At 35.3% G+C, this 22,002-nt stretch overlaps 2 protein-coding genes across 2 annotated transcripts; one reads left to right on the forward strand and one right to left on the reverse strand.

Moving 5' to 3' along the window:
• Nucleotides 1-8,742: 8,742 nt before the first annotated feature.
• LOC130736598 (berberine bridge enzyme-like 17) lies at nucleotides 8,743-10,512 on the forward strand. Its single transcript, XM_057588411.1, has 2 exons — nucleotides 8,743-8,796; nucleotides 8,905-10,512. The coding sequence occupies exons 1-2, from the start codon at nucleotides 8,743-8,745 to the stop codon at nucleotides 10,510-10,512; spliced, it is 1,662 nt and encodes a 553-aa protein (XP_057444394.1).
• A 5,699-nt stretch (nucleotides 10,513-16,211) lies between these two features.
• Nucleotides 16,212-20,168, reverse strand: LOC130738284 (transcription factor LAF1-like). The gene is made up of 4 exons (XM_057590242.1): nucleotides 20,021-20,168; nucleotides 19,653-19,852; nucleotides 18,456-18,585; nucleotides 16,212-17,271 (listed from the first exon to the last, which is right to left on the reverse strand). The coding sequence occupies exons 2-4, from the start codon at nucleotides 19,786-19,788 to the stop codon at nucleotides 16,659-16,661; spliced, it is 879 nt and encodes a 292-aa protein (XP_057446225.1). The 5' UTR covers nucleotides 19,789-19,852; nucleotides 20,021-20,168; the 3' UTR covers nucleotides 16,212-16,658.
• Between the last annotated feature and the right edge of the window lie 1,834 nt (nucleotides 20,169-22,002).

Consider the following 22,002-nt stretch of genomic DNA (forward strand, 5'->3'; position numbering starts at 1 on the left):
TATTTTAACAATTGTTTCAACTATATGTTCTTAATAGTTATAATTGTGTATTAATCTACCACAACTTTTTACTTATAAATTTTTACTTATTTAAATATGAAAAAAATTAAATATTTTAAATTATAACACTTAAATTCACTCAAATTTTTATATATGCATTAAATCAGTATATTAATTTTTTAATACATGTTTAACTATTAATATTTGATTGATTATTTTTCATATCAATGTTTCTATTTATAATAGCAATAGAGAAAAAGGATGATGCACCGACGGTGTCAAGTTTTTTTGGTCAACCAATCAGATTTCAAGAATGTGCCACATCAATTAATGAAATTAAATAAAAAGAGAGATTTTCTCACATCCTTAAAATCTGATTGGTTGACGATGTAAGGTGCATAAAAATTAAACTCATAGCAATAACACTAATTATAATATATATATTTTGATTCAAAATGTTTGGTGAATGTGCATTTCCTTAAGGGATTTCGCCTAGGCTTCTGGTTCGGGTTCGATCCCTTCTAAGGTAAAATATAATACATTTGTGGTCAGGGACATCACTACCGTATCCCTAGCCAGATTAGTCACATTTTCCTCCGTGGTGACTGGTGGCCAAAGGACAAAAAAAAAACATGTAACAACAAAATGAAACCCCACTTCTAATAAAACTCAAATCAAATCATAGGAGAAAATTGCCAGATTAAATAAACCAAAATAAAAGATAATTTACGAAAATTATTTAGATCCAAAGGCTTCTCTTATTTTTGAATAAACTTTCATGTGACTATTACTTTTAAGTTTGAACTCGTTCCCTTTGTCTTTGGCTCTTCGATCATACATTTGGTAACCATCGCCTACCAGGGACGATGGAGGAAAAATTCATTTTATCAATCCAAGCAGATAAATTGAAGGATTTTTGTCTTTCCCCTTCATGATTTAAAAAATGGGTGAAACAATATGTAATGGTGAATGAAAAATGGATGAATAAGTAAATAATAGATCATGAAATAGGGGTGTTCATAACCGAACCAAACCAATTAAAATCGCTCAAATCGATCCAAAAAACCAAAAACTGAAAAAATCGAAAACCGCAAAAACCAATATTTTGCTAATGGATCGGATTGGTTTTCAGTTCCCATGTTCTAAATCGAACCGATCCAAATCAAACCGAAAGTATTTATTTATTTAAATTTTGACATACATAATTACCCATTTAACCATGTTTATAATATTTTATTTCATGTATACCCAAACCTTTACAGTAATGTGTTTAACACTTTTCAAGTTAGGAGACATATGTCTTCTTTTCATTCAGCGAAAGTGAAACATATCGGTGCATACATAATTCATTTCTTACAGTATTGATGTTAGTGTTAAGCATGATACATAATTCTATTTCGTTATGTATTTCAAGATTTTTAGTTTCTTTGAAAAACTGAAATCCAATCCAATCCAAACTGATAAAAATTGGATCGGATTTGAAAAAAAAAAGATTGGGTGATTAAATTATAAAACCGAAACAATCGGATCGGATGAATTTTTCCTTTAAAACCAAATCGCGATCACCTCTATCACGAAACATGAAATAAATCATTTTACACAACAAATAAAAAGCGGTGAATAAGAGGATAATGTAATCAATTATAAACTTATAATATTGCGAATTTGCGATCATATAGTGGTGGGGGATAATTATAAAATAAAAAATGGAAATAAAACTCTAAAAACAATAAATCAAAATAAGATAAACACAATGCCACAAAGAATGGGTGAAAGATAATGTTATAGATTAAAGAAATAATGTGAGAAATGTCTCAAAAGAGCAAATGAATTCTCTAACCAATGCACATGTATAGCAAAATTAATAATTTTTGCATTAAGATAAAATTAAAGCATTACCTTGCACATGATTGATAAATTATTTTTCTCTATAGTTGTTTCAAATGAAAGAAAAATTGAAGGTGAAAGTTCCTTAGCAGGAAATTGAATAAAGAATTGAGAAACAGAAAAATGAAAGAGAGGAAAGAGAGGAGTATGAAAAATATGGAAGAAAGTTGAAAATACTTACCATGAAGTAGACGAACGGAGAGAAAAACAGGATGAGTTTTTTTCATAAGAAATTCCAAAGATGAGAGGAAGAAGTATAAGTTGAATAGGAAATGGAGGAAAATGAAAGTCCTTGCCTTGTTTTCGAGGAGGTATGCACAAAATGATGCTGAAATATTTTGATCTATTAATGCTTAATTTTTTCCTAAAATAAAATATTCACTATTGGTCAATGAAAAATTAATCAGAAATTAAACATATCAACAAAATTATTTGTATTAAATGTTCTAATGATTCATTAATTAAATTATATCAAAATGTTATAGATTAAATAAATAATCTGAGAAATGCCTCAAAAGAGCAAATGAATTCTCTAAACAATGCACATGTATAGCAAAATTAATTATTTTTGCATTAAGATAAAATTAAAGCATTACCTTGCACATGATTGATAAATTATTTTTCTCTATAGTTGTTTCAAATGAAAGAAAAATTGAAGGTGAAAGTTCCTTAACATGAAATTGAATAAAGAATTGAGAAACAGAAAAATGAAAGGGAGGAAAGAGAGGAGTATGAAAAATATGGAAGAAAGTTGAAAAAACTTACCATGAAGTAGAAGAACGGAGAGAAAAACAGGATGAGTTTTTTTCATAAGAAATTCCAAAGATGAGAGGAAGAAGTATAAGTTGAATAGGAAATGGAGGAAAATGAAAGTCCTTGCCTTGTTTTCGAGGAGGTATGCACAAAATGATGCTGAAATATTTTGATCTATTAATGCTTAATTTTTTCCTAAAATAAAATATTCACTATTGGTCAATGAAAAATTAATCAGAAATTAAACATATCAACAAAATTATTTGTATTAAATGTTCTAATGATTCATTAATTAAATTATATTAATTTAATTTCGAAAATGTGGAATATTTCATTTTGAAAATTCAATTCTTTAATTAATCTTGTCTAATTTAATTAAAAAAATTCGTTATTTCTTACAAATTATTTCATTCTTCCAATAAATTATCAATTCTTGAGCATCAAGGTTTTTAAAAATTGAATTTCAAAAGACAATTAATTTTAGGAATTAATTAGAGCCATTAATTTCAATTATAAGAAATAAATATTGTAGTATCTAAAATAGGAATATTTATTCAATTGGAAAATTTTCGAAAAATTCAAAATAAAAAAAAATGATGCGGAAAATTTTTTAAAAAAATATTTATTTTATTTTAACAAATTTATTTGCTCATCACACTCATTTTACAACTAATCTAGTAATAAATAGATTTTAAACAATTACTATAGTAAGGGAAATTCGAATTAAAAAATAATAATTTATCTTTTAAAATAATTTTAACCATAATATTAAAGAAAAACAAATCAATAAATTTTAGAAAAATAAAAATTAAAAGATCCAATGTTTATTTCTATTTGAAATAATTACGAATATTTATTATAATTATTTAGCATATTATTAATTAAAATAAAAGGATTCCAAGTATTTTTATGAATCATATTTTTAAATTTGTAATATTTTTTAAAATATTTGATATATCTTAAAAAGAATTTAGGGGAAAATAAAAATTGAATTTTTTTAATCAGAATTGATTATTTTCAAAAAGTTTAAATCTAATCATGAATTTTTAATAATGGATGAAATGAAATAGGTTTAGAGATGTTTATTGTATCATGTTTTCGAAAATATGGAGGGGCAGAAAATAATATTATTTGGAATTTATATCCTTACTTTGATAGTTTTTATAAGTATTACTTATGTTTATTCTTAAAAAATATTTTACCTATATTAAACTTAGCAATTAATGTGACAAAAAGTGGAAATATATTTTTTTGTTTTGGAAGGAAAATGAATTACTTAAGAGGAGACACATGTGGTATAGGTCTTCTAGAAGAAAACCTTGTTTTCATATATATATAGATATAGATTGAAAAATTAAAATAACATTTACGTTGAAAATTAAATTAAAAAGGATTTAAATTGATTTTATTTTCTGATTTTTTATTATTTTTGTTCTATTTTAATTTCTTACTATTACTTATTAATATAAAGAGTAATATTTATTTTTATTAATAATTAATTAATATTTTATTGATGTTAGTCTATGGCAGGTGGCGGTTTGGAGTTAGGTAACGGTTTGGCTAACTTTGCTTTCAGGGAGGAGGGCATGGTGTTCGAGCTGTCTCAGATGGTGGCCGGTGAAGCCGCTAGTTCTGTCAACGGCACACACGTTTCAAAATTCAAATTTGAACGTGACAAGCAGTCCAGGCGTGACAGAAGGAGATCAGTTACCGGGCGTGAAAGAAGGAGATCAGGAACAGGTTTTGCTTGACTCAGGGTATTCAACGGAGGAGATTGAGGAGTGAAAAATAGAAGTAACGGCCTAGACGAAATCTGAGGGATGCTTGATTTTAAATGAAAACAAACGTGATTTTACCACTGATTGTGCACAGAAATATTTGGTTACGGGTTACTCTTTTAATGCACAAGCCACAAGATATATTTTTGAAATCAAATAATTGTTGGCAACCCTATTTTTTCGCTTGGGACCCACGTCATATATATCAATAGTAAGGAGGTGAGGCGTGTTTGATAGCTGCAGCAAGTTATCAGAACGCGTTTATCACAAGGGCAGGGAAGGAGGGCTTGGCTCAAGCAACGGGAGCAGCTCCATGCGATTTAAAGCAGGCATATGTACATACTTCTCCAAATCAGATTATTAGGCTACATGCGTATCAAGCTGCTTATCCTATGTTTGTTTCCTCATACGTTCAGCAGCAGCTTACTCCTCCTCTTCTTTGTGATGTGCCTGCTGCCCCTGCTTCACCAGTTGTAGACTCTACTCCACTATCTAATTCATCACAAAAATTAAAGCTCACAAAGGGGACGTCCGAAAGGGAGTAAGAATAAGCCACACCCGCTGCCGGTTGATTTCTTGGAGCCAGTACCGGGGGAAGATGGCGTGACGACTCGTGCCCAAAGAGCGTGGTTGTTGGGTAAGGAATTGGGTTTGAAGCCAAGAGGGTCAGAAGCTTTGATGCTTAGAGGATTAGAGGCGCAGATCCGTCAAAACCATCCTCATCTCCGTTGATATGTCGGCTGCATCAAATTGAGGTAATTTTTATGGGCCATGTGGTGGGGTGTCTTTTTTTAGCCATGGAAGGTGGTGTTGTTACTGTGTTCTTGTTGGCTTGATGCTGATGTTTGGCGGAACTAAGCTGAGATCAAAGTGTGAGGATTTATTTTGAGGTTGGTTGTGGCATGGCATGAATTATACTGGTTGTGAAGGGTGTTGCTGCCATGAATTTTTTCCTGCTTGGAGGAGCGGCACCTTGCTGCTGTTTTGGTGTTTTAAGGGGGCAGCGAGTGTATTGTTGCCGGGATGATATTGCAGCCGAGGGTGGATTGTTTTTTGGTGTTTCATTTGTGTAGCGTGCTCTAAAGAAATGGTGCTGGCGTTTGTTTCTCTTTTTCATCATTTTCATGGGATGGTGCTGATGTTGTTTTTAGTTTAGTTTATGTTGGGGAATGTTGATAATGTGTTGGTGTGTGGGAGTTGATCAGGTTTTTTTGTGAAGCTAGATATGCTGGTGCTATTGTACTTGTCTGTAACGTGAACATGGTTATAATGCGGTGTGGCTATTAGAATTTTGTTTTATTTAGGGTGTGGTTCTCTTTTTTCCTTGTTGGATTTTTCCCTTTAGGTTTTCCTTGCAAGGTCTTCGTGAGGCTATGTTTGATGTTTGTTGTTCTTGGTCATGAGTTCTTTTCCTCATGATTTTTATTATTAATAATACTTTCATTTTCAAAAAAAAATCATTATATGTTTTAGTTTATTTTCTCAAGTATGTATATATTTTTTTGACAGCGCAGCAAAAGGATAATTATAAATATATCAAGGATTTGAGAGCGAATCTCAAATGAATAAAAGGGATGATGATTAGTGATACAAAAAGCTAATCATCAAAGACAAAGAAATATAAATAGCCCCTAAAAGTGAAATCCGACAAACCAAACAAACAAAAAGACCAAACAACCACCAAAAACCAAAGAACAACAGCTCCAAAAAAACCCCACAAGAGATCAGCTACTTAACCACGATTAAGCCTACGAGCCCTAATATTATCAGCTATGCCTTAAAGAGCAACCTCATCAGAACAAGAATATGTCATGCCCATTTGTTTCCCCATAAGCAATGCCGATCTCGCCCTCGTCATAATTCCCGAAGGGCCTCTGGGCTCTCCGGCTCATGAAGAACCAACCGTGTATCCATAGAAATCGGAACAGCCTCCAATGACCCTGATGGAGAGGTAAGGACACCATTCACTTCCCCTGCCGAGGTCTTCACTGTCTTGGGTCGCCCACGGAGGCGGCGGGGAGCCTGCAAATTGGGGCACCTACCTCTGACAACCCCTTCCCTGGGGACAATAGCATACACCACATCCTTCTTCTTAGGTCGTCCTTGACGGCGGGAAGGAGCACTTGGAGGTTCAACAACAACATCGTTGCAAGGAAACTGATCCTCCACAAAACTAGCCAACTCAATAACACGCCCACCACCATCACCAGTAGCCATCTCAACAGCGAGCCCACCACCATCAACAGTGAGAGCACAAATGACATGAGAGCATACTGAAAACCCCCTAAACCGCTCCTGAAAACTGTCCCAAAGGATCGAGGCCACCCAAAACCCATCTGAATCAAAGGGAAGAATAGCAAACCTTGCGAGACACTGATGCCCCAAACCCAACAAAAAAACCAGCGAACTCTCCTGGACTAGCCACCCCAAAGAGGCCAAAGAAGATACAGAAGTCACAGCACAAAAAACCTCTCCTCCTACATGCTTCGGCACCACATGCTTCGTCCTAGGCTGCCCAATCACGCATTCCGGGAACAAAGAATAAAACGGTAATATGGGTTCCTCCAAAACCTCGCACCCATCCTTCAAATGCGCATCAGACTTCAGTTCAGGAAACAAGACGACATCAGGAAGCCTCCAAGACTCAACAGAATAATTCCCACCCCCTAAAAACATACACTCTTCATCCTGGATGTTGTTACTTTGTTGTATTGCATTTTGTCAAAAACAACCGGATGTCGAAGCCGATGCCGTGACATCTGACTTTGTGTAGCTAGGACATCAGTCCTCTGCTTGGTATGTTGTTGTGGGCCCTTGAAGATCTTATGAAGATATGTTTTAATAAGTTACTTGCGGTTCAAGTAGCTTTTCCAGAAGGGTTTTAATTGTGGGTTGTTATTTGTTGAAACAATCTTTGATAAAAGATTTGTTTCTATCTTTACTTGGGAAAAACGCAACAATATCTTGGAGATTCAGTTTTGATTTGTTTGGTTGTTGCAATCTGTTACTTCAGCCCAAGCAAACCCTAGTGCATATGCTGCCACTGCTGAAGTATATAAAAGGATGAAGACCTAAACCATGAAGACTACCGAAGCTAATTGAGAGAGATCAAGTGTTTTAGGATTGTTCATTGTGCTTTGTCCTTGTTACTTGTGATCATACTTTGCTCCCTGGTTCTATAAAGCAAAGTAGTGATTTGTGTTGTTTGATTCTTCAAACTCTAATTGTTGATTTTTAGTTACCAATAACTAAGGCAGTGATTGAGAGAAAGTAAGAGGGGCTCTCATACTTAGGTTGAGATACTAAGTAGAAATACAATGGGTAGATTAGGAAGTGAACTATGAACTGTGGTGTTCATGAGTGTCTGTTATTCCTGAATATTGAGATAGTAGATTTATTTTCTTTGGGTGCAAACCCTCCAGACGTAGGTGAAGTTTCACCGAACTGGGTTAACAACTCTTGTGTCTTGTTTACTTATGCTTTAAAGTTATTGTTGTTACTGTTAGACGATTGTTGAATATGTTGTCCCAGCATCGCGTAGGACATCTGTTCCAAGGGAACTAGAATTTCACTTGAGAAGAGAACGTTCACGTCGAGGTCGAAGATTGCCCACAGCGACATCCCGCCATGAAATAGAAGAGAACACAGAGACTTCTCCCCTGCCCAAGCTCTTCTGCGACACAGAGGAAGGCTTTCTCTGAATAGGTGGCCTAGCCTTCAAATCCTCCACAGGAGGTCGTGTCCCACTCCTCATAGGAAACCTGGCCTCCTTCACCGACAAAAGGGCACCGCCGACCTTGGTACCATTGATCCTAGCCATCGCTGCCTCGGCATGAGGCCTGGAAAGAAATTGAACAAATCCGAATCTAAGTCTCCTACCCACCTTGCGAAATCGCTGCACAAACACCTTACCAACACACCCAACTTGGATGAATAGATCCCTGATTTGAGAAAAATCCACCAAATCCGTTATCCCATCGACGAACAACGTAGGCTTCTCCTGCAAAGGTGACCCCCCTCGCGGTGTCGCACCTTCGTCCTCCCCTTCTGCTTCATCTTCCCCAGCCTCAGCCACCCCTTGCGTTGCCACTCGTCCCTCCTTCAAGCCATTGTATATTATTTTATTCTCTTTCTTTAAAATATTTATGAACTATTTAAATTTATATTTTATATTTTCTATCTTTACAATATTAATATATTTGTATACAAAATATAGTATTTTGAATTTAATTAAAAGAAATCTTTACAATATTGTATTTTATATATTTATAATATTAATATATTTTTGTATATAAAAATATAAATTAATTTAATTTGATTTAATATGGTATTTAACTTTATGCATTCAATGTTATATCTTTACAATATTAATATATTTGTGTACAAAATATAGTATTTTTAATTTGTTGGTCAAGCTAATTTTCCTATATATTTTTGATCAAATGCAATTTGTAATGCTAAGCCTGAACATTGTAATCTATACTAGCATCAGCAACTAGAAACGATGGGGTACTCATGGCCTCTTATCGTGACAACTTTAACTATTGTCCTGACTATTTCACACACAACATCAGAATCACTCGATGAAAAATTTCTTAGTTGTCTTTCTCACTATTCAAAAAATTTAAACATTCCAGTATTTAAAGCCATTGGCACTCCACACAACACCTCATTCTTATCCATCTTGAATGCGCGCGTACAGAATAACAGATTCAAAACAGCAACAACACCGAAACCTCTAGCCATTATAACTGCCCTGCAGGAAAATCATGTCCAGGCAACGATTGCATGTGCCAAGTCTAACAACATTCAAATTAGGATCCGAAGTGGTGGCCATGACTATGAAGGCCTTTCATATGTATCTGATGTAACGTTTGTTATCCTTGACATGTTTCATTTCAATGCAGTTGATGTGAACATAGAAGACGGGACAACATGGGTTCAAGCTGGTGCAACACTTGGCAAACTTTACTATAACATTGCAAAGAAAAGCAGGGTCCATGCTTTCCCAGCTGGGGTATGCGCTACTGTGGGTGTTGGTGGTCACTTTTCGGGTGGTGGGTATGGAAATTTGATGAGAAAATATGGTCTTTCTGTGGATAATATCATTGATGCAAAACATGTTAATGTCAATGGTAAAATTCTTGACAGAAAGTCTATGGGAGAAGATCTATTTTGGGCTATTAGAGGAGGTGGTAGGGCCAGTTTTGGGGTCATTCTGTCATGGAAGATCAAATTGGTTCCCGTGACTTCAGAAGTGATCGTTTTCAATGTGACAAGGACTTTAGAAGAAGGTGCAACAGATGTTGTCTACAAATGGCAACAAGTTGCAACAAAATTTCCTAAAGATCTTTTCATAAGGGCTACGCATGAAGTGGTGGATGGAAAGGTGGGTAAAAAGACAGTGCGAGTTTCTTTCATTGGTCAATTCTTAGGGCCATTTGAGAGGCTTTTGCCTTTGGTGGATGAGACTTTCCCTGAACTGGGTTTGAAGCAAAGTGATTGCATCTTAATGCCTTGGGTGAATTCCACTCTTTTCTGGGAGAGGAATCCAATTGGGACCCCCCTTGAAAGTTTGTTGGATGTTCCCAAAGAGCTTTCTACAAGCTACTATAAAAGTAAGTCTGACTATGTGAAAAAACCAATTCCAAAGGAAGCTATGCAATCCATGTGGGCTTGGATGATTAAAGGTGTGAATATAAGGATGGAATGGAATCCTTATGGTGGAAAGATGGAGAAAATTTTACCATATGAAACCCCTTTTCCTCACAGGGCAGGGAACTTGTTCAAGATTCAGTACTACACATCTTGGACTGAAGCCGACGCCACATATCATTATATGAACTTTTCAAGGTCATTTTATGAATTCATGAACCCATATGTTTCAAACTCTCCAAGGGAGGCATTCCTCAATTATAGGGATATTGATATTGGAGCCAATCATCCAAGTAACGTAACAAGTTTCGACACGGCTCAAGTTTACGGAAGAAAATTTTTCAAAGATAATTTTGAGAGATTAGTGAGAGTGAAAACCAAGGTTGATCCTGAGAATTTCTTTAGATATGAACAAAGTATACCACCTAAGTCCCCATGAGTTGTAAAATTGAGACGTGGTCTTAATTTGAGAAAAAAAAATAGAATAAAATTATTTTAGCTATATTTTTTTATAAGCAATATTTATATATTGAGGAAATGTTTTTTTAGCTTATATATAATTATATAAGAATTGTTATTACTTCAGCTCTTCAAGTCTTCTTCATATACTTCTCACTTTAGGTCAAGAGACATTGTTGAGTGCTTGACCGTCCAAGCCTTCTATAATACAAACAGACATTTGCTTTGCGTTTAATGCTTTTGCACGTCGTTGTACTTTGCTTCAGAGAAGACTTCTGAAAAGGTGATCCAAAAGGTAGGTGAAGTCCTCGTATAGTGGATCTGTCCTCTTTGAGTGAAAGTTTGGAGTTGGTAAATAACTGTCTGATGTGACTTGTTATGACAACATTGTACTTTCGCTTTGTTCTTTGTTCAACAAGACTTTTGTAGCTCACTTGATAAGACCTGGTTCTTCTAGCTACTTATCACTTAAGTCTCTTCTTCAGCTTCTTCATTGAACCATATTACTTCTTCAATTGTATGTAACAGTTCTTTCATTAACTGGTCAAATAATCTTTGGACGATGCGTTCTTCAAACCAGACTTGTGCTCTTCAGACAATAGGGAGTATAGACGTTAAATATTCCTGAAAAGTTAAGACATAAGATTTTCAGGAGCTTAGGACTCAGGATCATGCATTTTGTGTACACCGGAAGTTTACCTTAGACTATATAACTTAAGAAAGTTTCTCATTGAAATTACAATTCGAAGATATATCTAAGTTTTGATGTTGTGATTAATGAAGAGAAGTTTTAAATTTCTAGTCAAGTAATGCATCATTAGAACTTAATTTGCGTCACAAGTTTGGGCGTCACAGAAATTAATTTTTTCTACAATTAAGTTTTTTTTTGAAGCTGAATATATATTATTAATAAAGTGCTACAAAAGCACAACAAAAAGAGAGTACAAGTATAATCCAGAAAGGGAAGACAAAACCCACCCTATGGCCAAAGAAAACCTTGAGACTAAGCCTCATTAAAACCTTCCTAGGAAAAACCCAATGGGAAAAAACCTAAGGAAGGAAAAAGAGTACTCAAGTCTCAAAGATGCCATATACCGTACAGATCATATAACCCCCCCAAAAATGCACCGTGACCACAGCCAAAAAAGTAGTTTCCAACACAACCCATCACCAACACATTTTAGCTCCTGTGGAAAAATAAGTCTCATATAAAGCCTTGAAAAATCTTGACACAACCAAACTCCTTTTAGTCACCCCGTGAGACACCTACAGTACCCAAGGAACCAAAACTTTTGGCTACCAAGTCACCACAAAGAGCCAAAGATCATAACAAAAAACCTCCCACAATCAAAATATCACAATCCCACCGTTGGCATATACATTAAAAAAACCTTTGAAACCCCTTGAACCCACCAAATCACTTGCAGCAAATGAACAACTTCACATACAATTGCAGCAGACAGAAATATGCAGATATATGGTAAATATACCAGTACTATGATTACCCTTATCATTCAGTAATACCACTGCAGACCCATATTTGATTCTCCCTACCACATCCTTGATTTGCCAAAAAATCTGCAACCGTATTCCCTTCACGTAGTACATGCACCACCCCTACACACCTCACCTCAGCCATTAGCTGGTCAATACGATTAAAAACATGTTCTAGCTTCCATGGCCTCCTATCTCCACTAGATATCCATCCCACCACTAGAGTAGAATCAGTTTCAATCACAACATCCTTAAAACTAAATTGAGAGCAAAACCGCAAGGCATGTAACACAGCCTGGACTTCTGCCTCAAAGGCCCACAAGATACCCATTCCTTTTGCAAAAAAACCCAAAGGTTCCCCGTCATGGTCTCTAAGCACTCCACCAATCCCACTCTGACCCGGGTTTCCTTTTGACGCTCCATCAACATTAAATTTCAACAAAGGAGCTTGCGGTGGAGTCCAACAAACAACACGTTGTACCTTCTGTTTTTGTGGCCATCGAACATGCTCAAAACCCGCCACAAACTGCTGCAAATCATAAGGACACTCCTCCCACGCGCCCTTAATCCACCAGAACACATGAACCAAACTCAGGTCCCATAAATGAACTGAAGAAACAGTTCCTTGATTAAACCCACAATCATTCCGGTGAAGCCAAACTGTCCAAAACACGACATAAGGGAACAATTCCCAAACAAACTTATCAACCCTTCTTCGATAGCCCTCCCATGCTAACAGTAAAGCTTCAACAATCCTCGGACACACCCACACCATGTCTTCCCTACTCAAGACCTTACACCATAGCTCCCAAACAACCGGGCAATGAATAAATAAATGACCCGTTGTTTCTGGTACCCGCCTACAAAAATCACAGAGTCCCTCCCCAATATCTGGCACACCACGAGCAATCAGATTATCTTTAGTAGCCACCTTATTGGCCTGCAGCTGCCAGACGAATTAGGAAACCTTGGCTGGGATCACCCATGAAATACGCACGGGTACCATCTAGGATTCGCTCGCAATCCACAATGCTTCCGCTGCATCACACACTGCTTTGACTGAGAAGAACCCTGACTGATCCCCTCTCCAAATCAATTTATCGTCCTTATCCATTGCCGGCACATGCGAACTGATGAGTTGCATAAAATCATCATATTGCCCCAACTCCCAATCAAAGAACGCCCTTCGAAAATCAAAGGACCACCCCATCCCCTCTTCATTGGAGATACGCACTTGGGCCACCGATACATTTTTATCACGAGCAAGAGCAAACACTCTAGGAAACCTCACCTGCAGCGGTGCATCCCCGAACCAAATATCTGACCAAAACCGAACACTAACACCATCACCTACCTGACATGCTAATCCTCTTTTAAATTCAGCAGCCACCAGAGACGCCTCTGTATAGGTTTTGTAAATATCTGCCACAACCAAAGAAGCTTTCTGACGCTGTAACCTGATCAAATCCAAGCAAATGAACTCTTCTGGGATATCATATTTTGCACAAGCCACCCTTCTCCAAAGAGCTCCCTTCTCCCTCCCAAACCTCCACACCCACTTCAGCAACAAAGCTCAGTTTCGCCACTCGAGATATCCCACTCCTAAGCCCCCAAGCCTCCTTCCCTTACAAATGTCTCCCCAAGCAACCCACACAATATTTCTCCCCCCATCATTAAAGCCCCACACAAACCTCTGCATTATTTTCTCCATCTCCTTAACCACCCCTACCGGTGCCCTGTATATTGCCATAAAATACAGCGGTATAGAATTTAGAGTTGCCTTCAAGAGCACTAACCTCCCGCTTAATGATAAAAACCGTGAAGTCATTGACCCCAACTTACGCTTAAGCTTCTGTAAAACGGGCTCCCAAAAAATCTTTCTTCGTGGATTACCCCCATGCGAACAACCCAAATGCATTACAGGCAAATGACAACTTGAGAAAGACAAATATACCGCTGCTCTTTGTACCAGCTCATCATTAACATTAACCCCAATGACATTCGATTTTTGGAAATTAAGCTGTAACCCAGAAACATATAGGAAAGCCTCCACTGTGTCTGCCAACATCTCAATCTGCCAAAAATGATTTTCACAAAACAGAAGAATATCATCTGCAAATAGCAAATGGTTTAGGAAAAGATCATGCCCCACATTAACACCACACGGACTATTTTCTTGCAATAGCTGATTAAGCATCACAGACAAGCCATTAACACACAAATTAAAGAGCAAAGGGGACAGAGGATCCCCTTGCCTTAAACCTCTGTGAAAAGAAAAAGATTTCGTTGGTGAACCGTTCACTAACACCGCAAGAGACGACGTAGTCACACAACATCGAATCCACTCCAACCACTTATCTCCAAAACCCATATTTTGCATAATATCAAACAGGTAATTCCAATCAACCTTATCATAAGCTTTTGCCAAGTCTAACTTAAGCAAAATTTTGCCACCCGGTTTCCGTTTCAGCACATCAACCACCTCATTTGCAATAAAACAGCAATCAACAATCTGTCGACCTTTGGTAAATGCAAATTGATTCTCTGACAGCAGCCCCGGAAGCACCAGGCTTAGTCTATTGGCCAATACCTTAGAGACTATCTTGTAAGTGCTTCCTATAAGGCTAATAGGGCGACAATCTGCAATAGAATCTTGCCGATCTCCTTTGGGAATCAAAGAAACAAACGTTGTATTCAAACCTCTCACAAACTTCCCTAACCGGTAAAATTCCTGGAAAAAAATTAAACAGATCAGCCTTGATTACATCCCAAAACTCTGTAAAATATGCCATTGTAAACCCATCCGGACCCGGTGCTTTGTTACCATCACAACCCCAAATAGCATCCTTGATTTCATCCTCACTGAACTCTTCTTCTAGCAACATATTCATTGCCATACTCATTGTTTTCATTCCCAAATTCCTCAGCGTTGGCCTATCCCTGTTGTCCGAAGCAAAAAACTGAACAAAATGATCACGAACCGCTTCCTTGATTTCCTTCGGATTTTCCAAGCTCCTCCCATCATAGTTTAGGTGAACCATGTTACGCTTAACTGATTTTGCTTTACTAACACGATGAAAATTCCTTGTGTTGCGATCCCCTTCCTTCAACCATTGTACCCGAGATTTCACCCGCCATTTTCTTTCCTCGTTTGTATATTCCCTCCACAGAACCTCCATTACTTGAAATCTGTCTTTTCGAAGCTCCTCAGACACTCCCACCACTTCCATTCTTCCCATAATAGATTTTAGATTGTCTTCGAGCTCTCGAATCTTTTAGTTATAAATATAAAAGACTATTATCCACTCATTAATGTAGTTATCAATGTACAAGTCAAGTCAATTTTACTTCTTCTTATTAATATTGTTTTATTATAAAAAAATATTAAAATTTTGATTAATAATTAAAATTTAAACAATATTAATATTTAATTTAATTATGAGTAATTGAAATCTTTTACAACTAGTTATTAGTATAAATAATAATATAAAAGGTTATAATAAATGATTAATATTTTTATATAGTGTGAGTCAATTTCAATTTTTCTTATTATTTTTTTACAGCTAAACGATAATATTATATATACATTTCAAAGCTTAACTAGCAAGAGTAGGAGCAAAGTGGAGATTTGCGCAACAAAAAGGAAACTACCAAGCAATATAGACAGCCCAAAAAAAAAACCTAGATAAGAAGCGCAAAATCCAAGCCCCACGACCCAGGAACAAACCAAAAAGGGTCATAACCAATCAACTTATTATTATCATTATTATCTTTAATTAATTTTATCAAGTCATGATTACTAATTGAAATTTAAATAATGATAACTTTTATTTTTAAATATGAAATCTTCAATCTTAATTCAAATATATGAGAAATTCCTCTTGTAACAAAAAAAAAAATGAGAAATAAAAAAATTACAATTAGGTCCAAATATAAAAGACTACTATCCACTAATTAATGTTGTTATATGTATAGGTCAGAACCAAGGAATCATGATTTTAGTGGGACCTAAACCAAAGAACCATAATTTTAGAGTGATATAAAAATCAATTTTTATCATATCTTAGGTCCCTCTAAAATCACGGTTTTTTGTGAGCCTTAAACAAACACTTGTGATCTTGGAGTCTTGGTTCCTTAAAATTAAAACACTAAGAAACTCTACTTTATGGTTCGTTAGATTGAGTATTATTAAATTCTCTCACTTGCATTATAAATATTTGTGCTATGATGAGACCCGAGTAATAGTAAAATAAAAAATCATAGTTGAAGCAAAATTTGCTCTGTTCCATTTGAGATCTTAAATCTTTTGTGGCAATGAACCCACATAAATGGTGATAAATAGTATTAAGAAACTAAAATAAGAGAATGTGTTTGGGATGTGATGGTATGAAAAACACTAGAAGGGAGAGGGGGTCGCAAACCGGAACGGAAGAAGGAGCCTCCAAGCAAGCAATTGCATCAGAACCAGAGAGGCCCGCCCCCAATTCAGGGAACAGAGCCTCCCTGGGAAGAGCCCTCATCCCACCAGAAACAGCCCACTCAACGCCCCTGCAAGGAGAAGAGATCTCCGGGAACAACACAGACGCTGGGCAAATTATTCTTCCTTTTTAAGAAGTCTTGTACACTTCTTCCTTATACATACATTATTGAATCAATGCTCAGGGTGAAATTGCTACATAAATCTCCTCCTTGTATATAATGGACATAGTCATTTTCATCCCCTTGACCTGGTAAGTTAAGCTGTGAATTGTACATAGCAGTAGCTGAGTTGTGAATTAGACTATCATGAAACTCTTCACCGAAGTGTCCTCCTGACATATTCATCACAGGTTCTTGGAAAGTTGAAGTTTGATCAAATCCATTGACCAAAGAGTCTTCAGAATTTACAGAGCTTCCACCAGCATTCACATGCTCCACTGAAAGCCACTCAGCAAATAGCAGTTTTGGTAAGGAGCTTTGAGAAGTATCCTTGGCCAAGTTATAGTTTTGTGAGAGGTGGTGATCAGAATATTGTGGTGTTGATTTTTCCATGTTTTCTAAAATTCCATAATTAGGATCCTGAATTGAGAGTTTCTGTGTAGAGAGTGATGAGTCCTTTGTGTCTGAGCTTGAGCTAGCATGCTGAGTTTGGCTATGAGGTTCCATTTCATGAGGTTTGAGTACTTTCTTTTTCAAATATGAATGCCAGTAGTTTTTTATCTCATTGTCAGTCCTTCCTGGCAAATGCTGTGATATCTGAGACCACCTGATCAAAATATATATTAAGTTTCTCTCAGCAGATTCCATTAAAAAAAAAGAATTGTTTTAGGGAAATCAAAGATTGAACACTGCAAAATGGGTACAAAGAAAATGATATTGTGTGATTATTCATTCTATCAGGCTTTGTTTTAATGAGTTGAAAGAAATAACGCTGATGAAAATGTCTTCCCAAAAATAACACACTTGAATTGTAATGATACATTTAAATATCTGTTGGCACATTAGTGTATAAAAAGTTAAAGCAACTATTCTGATTACTCAATTGATATCTAAACAAGCGCGCGCTTTGAGAGATTGAGAGCTTGTTTGGAAACTCCAAAATCAATTTCGGTAGAGTAAAATCAATTATGGATGAAAACATTGATAATTGAGAATCAATTTGTGGAATTAATCTCACACATAATCAATTATGCATGCATTTAACATGATCAATTATGAAATTTTGTGATTGAATTTCACAATATTACCTATAAAAATCATTTTTTCATAAATGTCACCAAACCTAATGAGTTCAATTTATGTGTTTGTGATGCACTTTAAATTAAACTCATAGTAATTGCATCCTTAGTTTCACATGTTGGGGGCAGGCTCAGTTCCAACGGAGTTTAATTAAAGAAACATTTCATCATATGGCATAACAGTATGTTTAGAGAAATATTTTAATATTTTGATTGTTAAATACTTGTGATGGAAAAGTCTAACAATTATTCAATAATGCTAATGCTGGGCTAAATTTAAGTTCATTTAAAAAAGTTAAGGAATAGTAGACCAGATATGTTTTATATGTACATTCACGTCTCTCCCTCTATTTGAAAAAGGAGCATGCGATCAAATGCCAGTTCATGGTTTCATTGTCGTACTAGTTTTTGGTACGAATAGTATTTAAATAACATTAAATAGGAGATAGCTGGCATGGAAATCCAATGACATTCAATAGCGTAAGTCCTCAACATAAATAAATATATAAATAAATGCAAAAAATAATATTTTCCTTTACTTGCAGCACTTGCACTACCTAATTATTTGGTAACTAACAACTCCTTGACTCAAAAGTCTACTATGGCTATATCATTATCTTCACTAAAAGTTCCAATTTTTAGTTCTTGACCTCTAGGTGCAATTGAAATAATTAAAAATTAATAAGGTGAAAGGGAAGGTGTTCTTGCTTACTTGTTACCCAACATGTGGTGAAGGGTCATGATTGTATCCTCCTCATGTTTGCTGAATACCCCTCTCTTTAGTCCTGGCCTCAGGTAATTGATCCACCTTAGTCTGCAGCTCTTTCCATTCCTTTGCAATCCTGGATATTTCAGCACACTTAGTCAGCAATTCAAAATAAGCTATAATTAAATGAATACAAATTCACCTGCTGCTACATTATTAGAATTCTGAATAAACCTAACCACATGCCAAGAGTTAGCTTAGGAGTAAGATTGTCCAACCCTTTATATGTATTTTATTAGTCACATCTTAAATCAATGATTTGAACTCGCCTTCAAGTGCGGGATATGAACATGAGAGGTCTTGTCAATACCTTTATCCCTATCATGAAATATTTACATGAAAGAACATGATTCTTTAATCTTAATTTTTTAGGGGTGGCCTTGGATTTAAAATTGGCTCTACCACCATATTAAAATTTGATTTAAGTTTTACTCTGCTCCAAAAATTAGTTCAGCGGTTAGAATTATCCTACTCTTTATAAAGTATATATCTCTAGTGAATGTAGAACAAAATAAGAAATAATTTAAACTTTAAGTTATTCACAATAAAAACCCATCTCTAACTTTAACATGAATATTTTTACCTGCAGAATCAGAAGTTAACACAAAATGATTATCATGTCAGCCATATGGTATAAAAGTTTGGAAATCAGAATTGTGGATAATCCTTAGGTTGTCTTTTACAAAGAAGATTTTGAACTTTTAACCACATTTCTTCTTTTCTAATTTTAAATGGATTGGACAAAATTCTTAAAACTGATTCATGAGAAGAATGTCTTAATTGTTAGTAGTTTATTTCACTAGATATCTCAAAATTATTGGTGCCAAAGTCAGTGAAGAATGCCTACATTTCTGTTTGATAACTTAAGTATGAGTTATGTTTGTATAACTGTTCACCCCTACGTAAATTGAGGTTAACATGAGTTCAAGATAAAAAGTGATAATAACTCTTTTTATGAATTCGTTCATGTTACACACTAATCCAAACACATAAATAAGTTGAATGCACATTTTATCATATGAAAGGAAGAGAAACTTCTCCTCAACAAAACCAAGGAAGAATCAATTGAATTATATAAGACAGCACATGGACCAAGATTATGCTACTTACTGATAAAGGATCACCAATTGGAAAGAAACCTACCTGCCTTAATGGGGACAGAGCTCCAGCAGCCATGACCATGGTTAAGGATATAGTTTCTGAGCTTATTATCTTCCTCAGGTGACCATAAACCCTTTCTGTATTTTGGCTTTGTTTTTTCCTGTAACTGGACCCCCATTCTGCTTTTTTCTAACACCACTTCACTTTGATGGCAACCTTGGATTCCCTGAAGCTGATATGAACTACAGAGAGACCAAGTAGTCCACAAAGAAAATAGAGGTAGAATATTTCAGACTAATATATAATGTAACGAATAGTTGTGATTATGGTGCAGTGGATGCCCATAATTTATACCAGAAAAGAGTTGAAACAAAAATCATTAAAATAAATATTAACCAAGCATGTAAAACCTTCTCTGAAATGATGTTAAAAAGAAATTATGTCCTGCTTGGTAGAAACCATGCTTTTCCTTATTGGAAGGGTACCATCTAGGAAACTGTTAGAATAAATTTGTACCAATCATTGTTTGTTTCTCTGCATCAATCATTTATCAAAATAATCCCAAATCGTACATGAATATATTTTGGGTATGATCAGCATGGTTTTTTTTCCAACACAAAATGGCCCATATGGAACATTTTTATTGGCAAGCACTTTTAAAAGATCTTATTCATGAATCATGACCATTTAATAAATACCAGAGTAAAGTATTGTAAATGTTTATATTTAAACCTTCACGTTGTATTTTAATATCGAAATTGTTTACTCACGTAATATTAAAATCTTATTTTATGCAAAATGCTTTTGTTAAATATAAAAGAAGAATCTTCAAACTTTACCTACAACTTAAATTCTTTTAAATGATGCAAAAAAATTGTCCTCTCTAGCCAGAGTAGACTTTTTGCCTGCTGCTTAGCAATTACAAGGCTTAATCAAGTCAGCATTTGGGGACACATTCTCTATCTCCTATAGATATTACCAATTAACAAAGTAATGTATACTATTGAACTCGATCATTTCAAATTTGTTTCATGTGTAACAAGTTATAACCAATGAATACTTAGATACATGTTAATATACCCAAGTTTATAACCCTGTTCATTTTATTACCATCCATGTTCGTGAGTAGATTTTACAATTTAGGATTCACTCTGATAAAAGAGAAATTTGATTCAAATATGCTATGGATAGATGACAATTAATCATACTTTTGTTTTGTTGATGCATTCACCTTGTATAGTTGTATTTGTTCACCACTATTTTTAGTCTTGTCCACTAATAGAATTAGATAAGATCTTCCTAAATAAGATTCAGTTTTGGGAAGACATGACAAATGAATAGAATGACCAAATTAGGTACATATTTGTAATGGAGATGATTAACAAATTTGTTATGAACATCTAGCAACAGAACATGGCACAAATAAAACGACGAAAGTATTTGGTAAAATGAAGTCATCAATTCCCCTGTTCTTTTGACAGACATAAAAATTTTGTGACAAAGTTAATGCCGATAAGAAAACCCTTGTTTCTTCTCTGTACTGCATGTGCCATGATGTATGCAGCTGATGACATAAATGTCATTCCAATAAATCAGGTAATATTTCAAGAATTTGGAACCTTGTACTACTGAAGTTGAAAAATCAGTGCTTAAAATATACGGTCCTTATACGTAGACATCACATCATTATCTGTGACAAATGATTGACATATGTGCGTTAGTTCAACTACAACTAAACACGAACTGTACAAAAAAAATATAACATGCATTTAGCAAGGGTTTCAAGTTTCAACCGACGTAAACGCGTCTTTCCGAACGAGAATCTTATGGTGATCCAAAACTTCCACTAAACGCTAAAAGGTTTTTCTGTTCTCCCAATAGCTTGAGACTTGTCATTCACCTCAATGTTAGTGCACTAAGCACTAGGTGACCGACAGGGCCGGTCCCAACCCTGTGCAAATAATAAAAATGGACCCCCAATAATTTTTTTTTAAAGAACATTATCTATTTAAATTATAAATAGCATCAACAACTTAAAAAATATGTGACTAACATAAATAAAATGTCATATTCTAGTCAATATAATTCAAAAAAAAAAATTAACTAAAAAAAAGCCTCTCTCCTAGCATTTTTTGAAGCAAAATTTTCAATCAAGTTTCATATTGTATATTCTCCAACATATTATTCTCAATTGCTTTCAATGCTAACCCATTAAGCATTTTCAGAGTTAATTGGTTCACCAATTAATATCCACTTATCTAGTAAATTAGGTAGAAGAACCCAAGGAAACCTTCCACATTCCAATGCTAATTAAGCTCTTAAAACACCGCTATATAGAATTAATGTCTGGAATTAATAACTAGCAATGCGTTGGTTCGCTTGGCAACGCATC

This window comes from Lotus japonicus, chromosome 2 (genome assembly GCF_012489685.1).
Source record: "Lotus japonicus ecotype B-129 chromosome 2, LjGifu_v1.2".
NCBI classification, from domain to species: domain Eukaryota; kingdom Viridiplantae; phylum Streptophyta; class Magnoliopsida; order Fabales; family Fabaceae; genus Lotus; species Lotus japonicus.